Source organism: Leopardus geoffroyi, chromosome C2 (assembly GCF_018350155.1).
Source record: "Leopardus geoffroyi isolate Oge1 chromosome C2, O.geoffroyi_Oge1_pat1.0, whole genome shotgun sequence".
Lineage (NCBI taxonomy): Eukaryota > Metazoa > Chordata > Mammalia > Carnivora > Felidae > Leopardus > Leopardus geoffroyi.
Genome location: NC_059333.1, coordinates 118,007,103 through 118,019,365, shown reverse-complemented (window position 1 = coordinate 118,019,365; position 12,263 = coordinate 118,007,103). Strand labels below are relative to the sequence as shown.

At 36.8% G+C, this 12,263-nt stretch overlaps 1 protein-coding gene across 2 annotated transcripts in view; it reads right to left on the bottom strand.

The window, feature by feature from the left end:
- PLOD2 (procollagen-lysine,2-oxoglutarate 5-dioxygenase 2) overlaps window positions 1-12,263 on the bottom strand; it is a 101,115-nt gene that overhangs the window by 57,014 nt on the left and 31,838 nt on the right. For both annotated transcript variants that reach the window (XM_045503378.1, XM_045503379.1), the window contains exon 2: window positions 1,543-1,634. In XM_045503378.1, coding sequence (XP_045359334.1) covers window positions 1,543-1,634 — 92 coding nt within the window. The remainder of the gene's footprint in view (window positions 1-1,542; window positions 1,635-12,263) is intronic.

Here is a 12,263-nt window from a genome sequence, read left to right as displayed (position 1 = left end):
CAAACTTCAGTGTGCATCAGAATCATGTAGAGGGCCTGTTAAAACACAGACTGCAGAGTTTGTGATTCAGTAGATCTGAAGTCGGGCCTGAGTATCTCCTTTCTAACAATTTCTCAGACGATGCTGATGTTGGTAGTCTGGGGTCCACGCTTTGAGAACTACTGCATTTCATAACGGGAAAACAGCAAGAATCACTCAAATGGGCTGGGGTCCAAGATTTAACATTTCATAGCCATATACCCTGGGGCAAGTTTTCCTCACCCATAAACCAAGTAATATCTAACATACATGGTTTCAACAGCATACCACATATAAAGTTCCAGACAGTGCCTCACACATAAGGAACATCCCACACGCTCCCCAGTACGAACTCTAATGATCCCTCCTCATTGTATTTCAGTATTATTCGGCATAATTTTACCCTGATTTCTCTGTTACTTCCATAATGCCTCCCATCAGTACATACTACTATATTTCTCCTCTATCCTAACAAACGTCTAACAGACTTCTCATTTATCCTGTAATAAATATCTGGTTGTTAACACTAGATCTCTTTTCCAGCAGAGTTTAGCCTCTTTACTAGCTGTTTTATATTATCATCCGTACCTAGTCTCCTAGGGGTTATGTAAGTGAATACTACCTTCCTTCTACATTACATACTAGAATAGCTCAATTTTCCCTAGGCGAAACAATCTTTCCTTCTTCTTTTCTGTTAAAGTTGTTTTTTGTTTCTTTGGTTGTCTTTTTGTTTCTTTGTGTGTGTTTTGCTTTTTAGTTCTTGGTCTTTTGTAAATGTCTTCAGTATGTTGGTTGGTTTGTTTTCCTACCTGGGATACCTCCCCATCCGCCTCTTATTTGTGGAAAAGACCTGGCTGACAGATCCTCATTTCTATAAAAAAATAAATAAGTAAATAAAAAAGGCAGGCCTTTCACAGCTCAGTTTACTAGTTCCACTAAATTCCCCAGGTTTCCTCTGATCATTTATCAATGAGATATTCCCCTGGAGATCAGTCTTCTAAAAAAAACCTTTTATACCTTTTAATGTTCTCAAATTCCTCTAAAACAAACAACAAGAAAAGCAACTCTCAATAATGAAACAGAAAAGGTATCCCCTTCACAGCCATGTTTCCCCTTCTCTGTAAACAAAGAAACATACTATGATAGACATACCCATTATAGAAAAAAAATTCTTCTTAGTAATGAAAAAAACTACTGTCAAATCTGCTATGCTGTGCTTGTACATGGCCCCTCAAAAGAAACATAAATATATATAAACATATTTTTCTGTTGTTTCATAGAACATGTTTATATAAAGCATTAGCAAATATGAAGAAATCATTGTCTAAGTGGCAGAGTATTAATCAGGCCAAAATGTATCCTTAAAACAATCAATTATATACACAAACTCAGTAATTATGTAACCAAATTTCAACTTCCTTGTGTAGACTGCAGATTGTGGCGGTAGGATCGTTGGTATTTTTATGAAAAATGTACTTTAGTCACATATTCTAACATGTCTGCGAATTAAAAGATATACTGTACCTTCACAGTATAATTGAAGTATTTGGCTGACTGCATAAATCGATGGAATCCATCACTTTCTTTTGTTGCTACAGTTATGACTAATAATTTATCTGTAAAGACAGAAGGGACTAACATAAGATGGTTTTGCAAGAGGTTAAATGCTCCCACTTTACAACCCGCTACAGTGATTAGAGTCATTAAACCTACCCGCCTACCTCCTATTCATTTTCGTAATGAAAAGTCTTAGTAGCCGCAACAACATATACATCGTCTTCACTGCTTTGTTGTTTATTTAGCAAATAAAGGAACCAAAATCAGGGCTGCCCTAGTAAATACACAGCTTTTAGTCACCATTCTATAATCGACAATTATTTTCAGTCCAACATAAAACCATTTGTCAGTAGGAGGAGGCAGACTTAAGCAATCATTCAAAACATCCATAAAAGCTATTAAGGAGAATGCTTACCAGGAAAAGGCATACAGAAAAATGTATAAAAGAACAAAGTATATTAGCAAATATCAAAAGTGCTGGGACATTTCTTTCAACCTGAGGACACAGGAGGACTCACGGACTAAAAAAGCAAAAGTCAACATCATTATAACATTCAATGCATTGAGCTGTACCGTTTGTCACCTGCATGTTGTTACCAGTAACACAAAACTCACAAGGTATTAAATGTCTGCTAGGCAATAGGCAATTATTGGAAATAGCACTAATGCATTACAGAATTCAATTAGAAATAATTTCATATAAATCAAAGTAATTTTGCATCAAATTCTAAAAATAATTAAAATAATAAAATATAAATAGGTGCAATAAACATGAAGAAATAATAAATTCAAACATTCACTAGTCAACTAAAGAAAGGAAAACGTTTCCATAAAGATAAATATCAACGTCCTTAGATTTTTTTCTGGAAAAAGGTATTTCTCACAAAATTTTCACCACTATGAGAAATAAATATTCAAGGAAAAATAAGTTATTTTCATAAAGTTTACAGCAGCAAGTAAATATATTTTAAGAGCACTTTTGTCATTATTTTTTTTTAAGGACCAAGTTGTCTTTTTTTTTTTTTTTTTTTTAGAGAGAGTGCGCGCATGCAAGCGCACACACACACAAACACACACACTTGCACGCTCACGAGCAGGCGAGGAGCACAGAGAGAGGAGGATGGAGAATCTGAAGTGGGCTCCATGCTAACAGCAGAGAGCGTGACGTAGAGTTCGAACTCACAAACCATGAAATCATGACCTGAGCCGAATCAAGAGACAGACACCTAACCGACTGAACCATCTGGGTACCCAATTAACTGCTATTTTTTAAGAAACAAAATGTATACCCAATTAGCTGTTATTTTTTAAGAAACAAAATTCAATTTGTGAAGTTTCAAGCAGGGCTTAACTGATTAAAAAAATATGACATATTACCATTCACAATAAATTTTAAAATGGAGACTACCAGATTTTATAAGAGTAAAAGAGCATACTTTAAAGTCTCTTTTCTCTGTAATAAAATTACTGTATTTAAAGATACCTTTCTTATCTTAACCTTCTATACATAGGTCATAAGAATTATCTACGAGTTTACATTTTGATTAGATGGATTTTTACGCTTACCATTTTCAGTATAAAATTAGCAGCAAGGATTTCATCATCCTTAATAGGAAAAGTAATGTTGGCCAGACCACTGAGTAGACAGACACGTTACACTAATCCAATGACTCAGAAGGCAAAGTTAAAAATGGGTAGTCTATGTCTGGCAATCTTATGCCAAATAAGGACTCCTATTGTTTCATTATTGTTGCTAATTACAAAAAAAACAAATAGTGAATTAGTAACTTTGTTTTAAAAAAATGTATGATTAATAGCATTACATATAAATTTCTGTTTCCTTTTATCTGCTATTCAGTATCATTACTGTGATAAGAAACAACTCTTATTTATAATAAATATATAATAAATATATTAGTATATTTATTATATATTAATATATAATTTTATATTATAAAAACATAGTATATAATAAATATAATAAATATTAATATTGTAAATATACTCTATATTAATATATAAAATATAATATATAATAAATATATTTATTATAAATAAGATTTATTTCTTATCAGTCTAACTTTTTCACCATTTATGAAATTTTCTTGTCAAAAACTTTAACCTAAATTTGATATACTCTTAGATTTCACAATTAACCTATAGAATCAGTGACAAAAGGGAAAAAAAATGGAAGGGAAACGGATACAGTATATTAACAGAATTAAGAGACAATTCAACCACATGTAAACCATGAACTTTATTTGGGTCCTGATTTAAAAAACTAACTGCAGAAAAGTATTTCTGAGAAAATTAGGAAAATCTGAACATGAATTGGATATTTGTTGACATTAGAAATTAGTTAATTTTTTATCATGTTAATGGCATTGACTTTTTTAGAGTCCTTATAATTTAGAGACACATACTTAAGTATTTACCCAATGAAATAATATACAGTATTTACAATTTGTTTTAAAATTATCTGAGGTTGATGGGAGGCAATGGAGGAGGAGGATAAAGGTTAAACAAGACTGGCCATATATAATGACTATTAAAAATGGATTCTTTTTGTGTATGTTTGGAAACTCCTACAATTAAAAGAGAGTTCAACTTCATCTACAATCCCTCATTTTCCAATCAAAAAAATTATAGAAAAATAGGCAATAGAAAACTTTTAACAGTCTAAATCATCTAAGTAAGAGGAAGGATGAAATAGCAGAAATTCTAACTAAACCATATTGTAATTTAAGCAACTATCGTGAGTACATTACTCAATCCACCCACCACAACCAAAACGATAATATGAGATGATTGAGCAAGGAAATGAGCTTGAATAAAAGGCATCCATCAACAATTACCAAAATCAATCTACAATGGTGTCAAAGAAAAGACAAATGGCACCTCAACTGTGACCAAATGGAACCTCTGTTGCCACTGTCTGATCCTATTACAAAATAGATTAATACAGTTTGCATGGGCAAGAAACATGTAACACACCTATAGAGTGCGGTAGATTAGAACAACCATTTATCAGTGAAAATCACATCATGGCAAAAAACAAAAACTTCTGTCCTCATCTCTACAATCCCCCAAATGCCCATCATTATAGTAAGATTTAATAAATACTGAAGTGTTTAAATATAGAGCACTCTATAAAAATTCAGGTGAATATCAGAAATTCTCCAAAAATCAAGTTGTCAATTTATTTAAAAATGCCAAAACATGCTATATTCTCTCTTATTAATACACTTCTGGGGGCTGTGGGAATGCACTGTTAAAGAGCCATCTTTTGGGGCAACTGGGTGGCTCAGTTGGTTGAGCGTCCGACTTCGGCTCAGGTCATGATCTCACGGCTCATGAGTTCGGGCCCCGCGTCGGGCTCTGTGCTGACAGCTCGGAGCCTGGAGCCTGCTTCAGATTCTGTGCCTCCCTGTCTCTCTGCCCCAACCCACTCACATTCTGTCTCTGTCTCTCTCAAAAATAAATAAACATTAAAAAAAAAAGTTTTTTAAAAAAAGAGCTATTTTTTTCTCCAAATAGTTATTTATAAAGAGCAGAATATATCAATATTTAGTGCAATTTTTGTTTTCAAAGGCAACGCATGAGTTTAAAATAGAAAGTGTTTTGTTAATATATCCTGTTTCCAAATTCTAAAGCAGCACATAAAATTCATCCGAAATTCATTATCTTAATGACAGACATCACATTAAGTAACTCAGCACCAGCCCAGCTGCTTTTGATCCCAATACTGAAGGATAACTCTCCTATCTTTCCAAGAAACTACACAGTCATACCAGTCCTTAATTTTAAATTGGAAAATATCAAGAAAAATAATTCTACAACAGGACCTATGAGTATACTGTTTTCACTCTGCAACTAACTCATTTTATGACCAGATATGTCCTTCGTCTATAAAGATCAGTGACTCTCACTGATCTACTAAAGAAAGGTATCTTCTTAGTAATGGTTAGCATAGTGCAGGGGCCAGCAAACTTTTTCACTGTAAAAGGCCAAATTGTAAATATTTTAGGCTTTGTGGACCACATATAATCTCTGTCATGATTTTTCTTTTTTTAAAATACTTTTTAAATGTTAGATTTATATATAAATATACATATATATAACACATATAACATACATATATGTATGTATTTGTTTTCTGGCTGTCTTTACAAAAACAATGGGCCAAATTTGGCCTAAGAGTCATAGTTTGCCACCGTAGTTGGCCATATGAATCTGAAGACAAATACCTGGGTTCAAATCCCAACTCTACCATTTATTTGTTAGAAGTTGGCCACCTATGTGTGTCTCATCTGTATCTCATCTATAATATGTGTGTAAGAATAGCTCCTGCCTGACAGGTTTGCTGTGATAATTAAATTAGTTAATATATGCAAACTGGCTGACACACTGTAAGGTCTACATATATCTACATATATAGTATCTTCTTATTCCTACTCAATAGATGCGTAGATAAGATGGGCTATATTAGTGAAATCTCGGCAGATTATAACTTCATCTCTTTCTCTACTAGAGTTATACACTCACGAATCTGGTATCTCTTCCAACTCTAGATTTTATGATGCTAGTAATGACTGAAGCACACATACCCAACCTATATAAAAACAGTCTGCTTAAAAGTATTCATTCAAATATTTTAACAAGAAAATGCAGACATGCCCTCTCAAATGTTCACATGTCTCTCCATCTCCAAGCAAGCTATAATACTAACTCAAATTATGGTCATCACTAGCCCAGGCTTCTACAACAGCCTCCTAAACCCACTTAACCCACTCTAGTCATATCTCCACAAAGCAGCCAGAGTGAACTTTTCAAAACACCTAGATATCCAATCATGTCATTCCACTGCTAAACGCCCTTAAGTGGCTTTCCATTGCTCTTAGGATGGTGGCCAAGCTCTATCACTTCAATGTAGTCCTTGACTGTGGCCCTCTCCAATATCATTCATTACCTCTCCCTCCTTTGTTCTCTGCTCCAACTGCCCAGGACTTTTTTGATTCTCCAACAATGCTCGCTCCTTCTCACCCAAAGAGAAGAGCGTATGCTACGTCATTATCTAATTCCCCTCTTGACCTCTTGATGGAGTCACTGCTTATTGAAATCTGAGGTTCTTACACATAGGCTATTTCCTTAGGGAGGCCATCCCTGACCACTGCACTGTCTACCTCTCTTTCAGAGAACTTAGCACAAATTGTACATTAACACTCATGATTATTATTTGAGATTAAAGTCTCTCCCCCCTGTTTGACTCTAAATGTCTAACAAGATGTCTTTTTCTGAACACTACACTCCAGCGTCTGTTAGTGTTCAGCACCTAGTAGGTTCTTAATACACATTTGTTGGATGAATAGATTCAGGGATAAGTAATACTACGCTTCATGTAGATGTGTGTATAAAGCAACCTGTTTTCAACAAAATCCCTAGACTGTTAGCTTTATTATCTCCAATTCAAAAGTAAAGAAAGTAAGTTTTAAGTAAGTTAAACAATTTGGGGTGCCTGGGTGGCTCAGTCGGTTAAGCATCTGACTTTGGTTCAGGCCATGAACGAACAGTTCGTTGAGTTCAAGCCCTGTATCAGGCTCTGTGCTGACAGCACGGAGCCTGCTTGGGATCCTCTGTTCCCCCTCTCTCTGCCCCTCCCCAACTTGCTTGCTCTCTCTCTCTCACTCTCAAAAATAAATAAACTTTAACAAATAAATAAAGTTAAACAACTTCAGTGAAGTCACTCAACAAGTTACTAGTAAAGCCAGGAGTAGAACTTTCGTTATTCCTCAAAGTCCATTTCTTTCCGACGTTTCATGTGGACTTACTTGCTAGAGAGAAGTCAAGAGGCTAGAAGCAAACTTTGAGTTTTATCACATGTGTAGAAACGAGATAACTTGGCAAGCCTGAAACTTCTATCCTTAGACCTGCTTGCAGGTTGGTCCTTGGCTGCCCTCTGGAAAACTGAATTTGGGGAAGTTCCTACCATTCCCAGTAAGAATGGTTCACTGTGCCTAAATTGCACTAACAGTGTACTTATGCTGAACACCTGCTTTCTTTCTAGAAGTTTGGAATTTTGATACAGCACTTGCCTGTATGAACAGTCTCCATTAAAAACCTTGGGCAGGGGCGCCTGGGTGGCGCAGTCGGTTGAGCGTCCGACTTCAGCCAGGTCCCGATCTCGCGGTCCGTGAGTTCGAGCCCCGCGTCGGGCTCTGGGCTGATGGCTCAGAGCCTGGAGCCTGTTTCCGATTCTGTGTCTCCCTCTCTCTCTGCCCCTCCCCCGTTCATGCTCTGTCTCTCTCTGTCCCAAAAATAAATAAACGTTGAAAAAAAAATTTAAAAAATAAATAAATAAATAAATAAATAAAAACCTTGGGCAGTGAGTCCCTAATGAGCTTTCTTAATAAATAACATTCCACATGTGTTGTCACAGCTAGTTGCTGCGGGAATTGAGCAAATTTTGTGTGACTCCACTGGGAAAGGACTGTTGGCAGCTGTATCTGGTTTTCCTGGGTTGACCCATGTGCCTTTTTCCTCTGCTGATTTTGCTTAATATTCTTTTACTGTAATAAATCACAGCCACGAGTGTGACTTATATTCTGAATTCTAGGAGTCCTCCTAATGAATGGTTGATTCTGGGGACAGATGGCCTTGAGGATGCCAGACCCAATATGCTTCTAGCTATAGGCAACAACTCTTCATCTGAAAAAGACATTATGAGCCTAATTGGTTATGTGTCTGATAAAGGGATAGATATTAGATTCAGGCTTCAGAGGCCAGGCTAGAGAGATATAGAAAAGACTCCAAACACACTCCACAGAAGTATTTGGTACATAAAGCAATCACAGTCTGCTCCTCCACCGACAGTTATTTTATTGTAATGTAAATTGTGATCTCATGAACAAGCTAGCAAAGTCCAATTCCTTTACAGAGGAGGGAACCAAGACCTCAAGAGAAAACAAGGCTTGCCCAGGGTCCTGCAGTTCGGCTAGGTGGTAACCAATCTAGGACTGGAACTCAAGATTCCCAATTACTAAAAACATGGTTTCCTAGGTCTTACTGAACAATTTTGTTGCTTTCTTAAGTACGGGGTCACCCAAACACTATGACAATTAAACGAAAGCCAAGGTATGTAGGTAGCAAGGAAACGAATCTTATTTTGTGGAACTGTTGAAAAAAAACAAAGATTCTTCAAGAACAAATAATGCCAAAATTTCAACAAAGAAAAAAACTAAATAAATAGGATGTGTCAAAGAGACATCAAAGGATTCCATTGGGTTTTCACAGGAAATGGAGGAGAAATGAGAATACTAAAAAATAGAAAGAAAAGAAAAAACAAACAAACAAACAAAAACCTCCAACCACTAATGCTGCATAGGGAACAGCTTTACACATCAGCATTCAGATGAATGCTTGAGCTTCCAGAGACCACTCTGGACCATGCACAGATATACAGAAAATCAGGAGATACGCCATGAGGTAGTGGGAGAAAGGGCAGCATATAGGGTGACCAACCACTCCAGTGCCCAGGACTAAGGTGGTTCCCAGAACATAGGGATTTCAGTTGTAAAAGCTGGAAAGTCCTGAGCCAACCAGGACAATGTGGTCACCCTAACAGTATGTGCAGTGGGATTAGAGAAGGTGAATATTGCCAGTTATGTATAAAAAGACAAGATGGCACAAGGAGTCAAACAGTAGGAAGGCAGTAAGTTAAGGATAAACTCTTCCAGAACCAGAAGGTCAATCAACACAAGACATCAAGTGAAGCAGGACCATATTAAGATCTCCAGAGGCCTCAGGCACCTAAAAGGACAAGCCACTGTCCTCAGCGAAGCCCATGCATAGAAAATTACGAGATGTTTGGCATGGTACATTGAGGAAAATTTTGACAAACGTGGAGTTTGACCAGCATGGTTAGAGGTCTGGCAATTATTTCATACTTGAATAGTTGAGGGATTGAGAATTTTTCTAGCTGAAAAAAAGATTCAACACCTCCATTATCCTATCACATTTGAGGAGAAAAAAAAGATTTCTTCTATCTTAAAGAAGATAACTGGATGGGGAAGAATTAATGGAGAGAAGGCAGATTTTATATCAATACTGTTTTAGCCCATTCAGGCTGCTATAACAAAATACGATGGACCCGGTATCCTATAAACAACAGAAATTTATTTCTCACAGTTCTGGAGGCTAAAATCCAAGATTACCCCACGAGCATGGCCATACTGTGGTGAGGGCTCTCCTCTTGGTTCACAGCCAGCACCTTCTCCTGTGTCCTCTCTTGGTGAAAGGAGCGGGGGTCTTTTTGGAGCCTCTCTTATTAGAGCATTAACCATATTCATGAGGTCTCTACCCTCGTGACTTAACCACTTCCCAAAGGCCCCACCTTCTAATACCATCACCTTTGGGAGCTAAGTCTTCCACATATGAATATGGGGGAGGGGATGGGACACAAACATTCAGACCATAGCAAATATGAAGTATGATTAAGGGCATCCAGAATGAATGGACTGTCCTGGAAAAGCAGTGTTTCTTATCTTTACAAACATTAATACAAAGAGTGTAAGTCCACTTGCCAGGATTTATGACTCAGAGGACACACTTGATCCATTCGAAATATGAAATTTACACCCTGAATATAATTTTAATGTCAAAGGGAAAAGGTACTGCCCACTTTACAGACAGAACAGATTTTAATCTGTAGAATCCTAAGGGTTCAAAGGTTACAGCAACCTCCAAAATAGAAAGATGTACCAATAATTAAAACCTCCTTTGAGTAGGATGGGATAACCCATCTGCTAGCCAAATGCTTTAACAGAGACTATAAATTGCCTGCCAGAAATCTGGTCCCAAGGTTATGTAGTTTGTTCAAACAAATTTGATTTATTGCTGTTTATTCCATATCTTACATAGGCACTAAAAATATTTCCAGACTTATAAGCAAAGAAATCAATAGTAAAGTTAACAACCAGTACAAAACAGAGAGGCTAAGAGGATATATTTCTGCTAATTCACCTACAAATGAAAAGAAGAGGTACCCTAGGGCAGAGACCAACTTGAGATGGACTTCAGCTAAGCAAGCCCTGTGCTAAGAGAAAGTTGTAAGGAGGAAGTGCCTGAATCAAAATATCTTTTCTCCTCCAAAATGGAAAAAGAATCTTGCTGAAGTCTGCCTAACCTAAAGGAATAAAAATAACTGGATGCAAAATTAAAAGCAAGCCTGATAAAGTGTGGAGTGCCTGAAATGGAAAGTCTTAACTTCATTCATCATCTTCAAGTATAAACATTTGCTTCTTCTACTCTACACTGCCATGAACACATTATAAATACATTTTTTAAAAGAGGGTATTTTCCATCGTATCCTTCTTGCACAAAATGAGTACAATTAATCTGAGCAGCAGCCCATTCTCACACTGTCTGGAAAGTTTTACAGCATGTATTCCTCCCCCAACAACACACTACTTCTCCACATCGTTCAACAAATTGAACTTGCCATGTAAGAGGTTACTAAAAAGTTGAATCAGTATATTTAGACCTTGGGGAACATAAAATTAAGTGTAGATGAATTGATTTCTACAACTATGGATATTTTCTTCCATGGAAGAAGAGTCAAAAAAAAAAAAAAAAAAGAGCCTCATTGTTTAATTTGTGTTGTAAACTATCATAAACTTTCATCTTTACATAAGAGAAATGCCCTATTTTTTGGAAACCATGTCCGAGAAAACATAAAAAACATTCTAGCATACACTGTGCCAAGTTAGAGTTTTAAAACATATACACGTGACTGATTTTTCCCTCCCCAGCCACTCAAATTAGTAATTTAATTTTTTGGACTAGGTGATAAAGTAGGAAGTGATATGCCTTCCCAGACCTTTCTCCCAGACCTCTACGTAACTTTCCCTCAGGAGATATCAATAATGTTGTTCTTATGGATGCTTCAAAAGATGTCAATGTAGGGGTGCCTGGGTGGCTCAGTCAGTAGGGCGTCCAACTTCGGCTCAGGTCATGATCTCACAGTTCATGAGTTCGAGCCCTGCGTCAGGCTCTGTGCTGACAGCTCAGAGCCTGGAGCCTGCTTCAGATTCTGTGTCTCCTCCCTCTCTCTCTGCCCCTCCCCTGCTCAATCTCTGTCTCTCAAAAAATGAATAAACGTTAAAAAAATTTTTTTAAATGTCAATGTATATGTTAGCAAAAACTTTATATTCTACACTTTAATTTTGCATAGTTTAAATTTTTTATTATTCAATTTATTTAAAAAAAATTTTAATAAATTTTTTTTCAACGTTTATTTATTTTTGGGACAGAGAGAGACAGAGCATGAACGGGGGAGGGGCAGAAAGAGAGGGAGACACAGAATCGGAAACAGGCTCCAGGCTCTGAGCCATCAGCCCAGAGCCTGACACGGGGTTCGAACTCACGGACCGCGAGATCGTGACCTGGCTGAAGTCGGACGCTTAACCGACTGCGCCACCCAGGCGCCCCTAAAATTTTGTTTAAAAGCAAAGAAAACTTCACCCATTTCTCCTACCCCTCCATCTCTGACCTCTGGCAACCACCAATTTGTCTACATCTATGAGTTTGGTTTATATATATTTAGTATGTTGCCTTTTCATTTTGTTGGTAGTTTCCTTTGCTACAAGGAAGCTTTTAAATTTGATGTACTAAAACATGTTGTTTTTGATGCT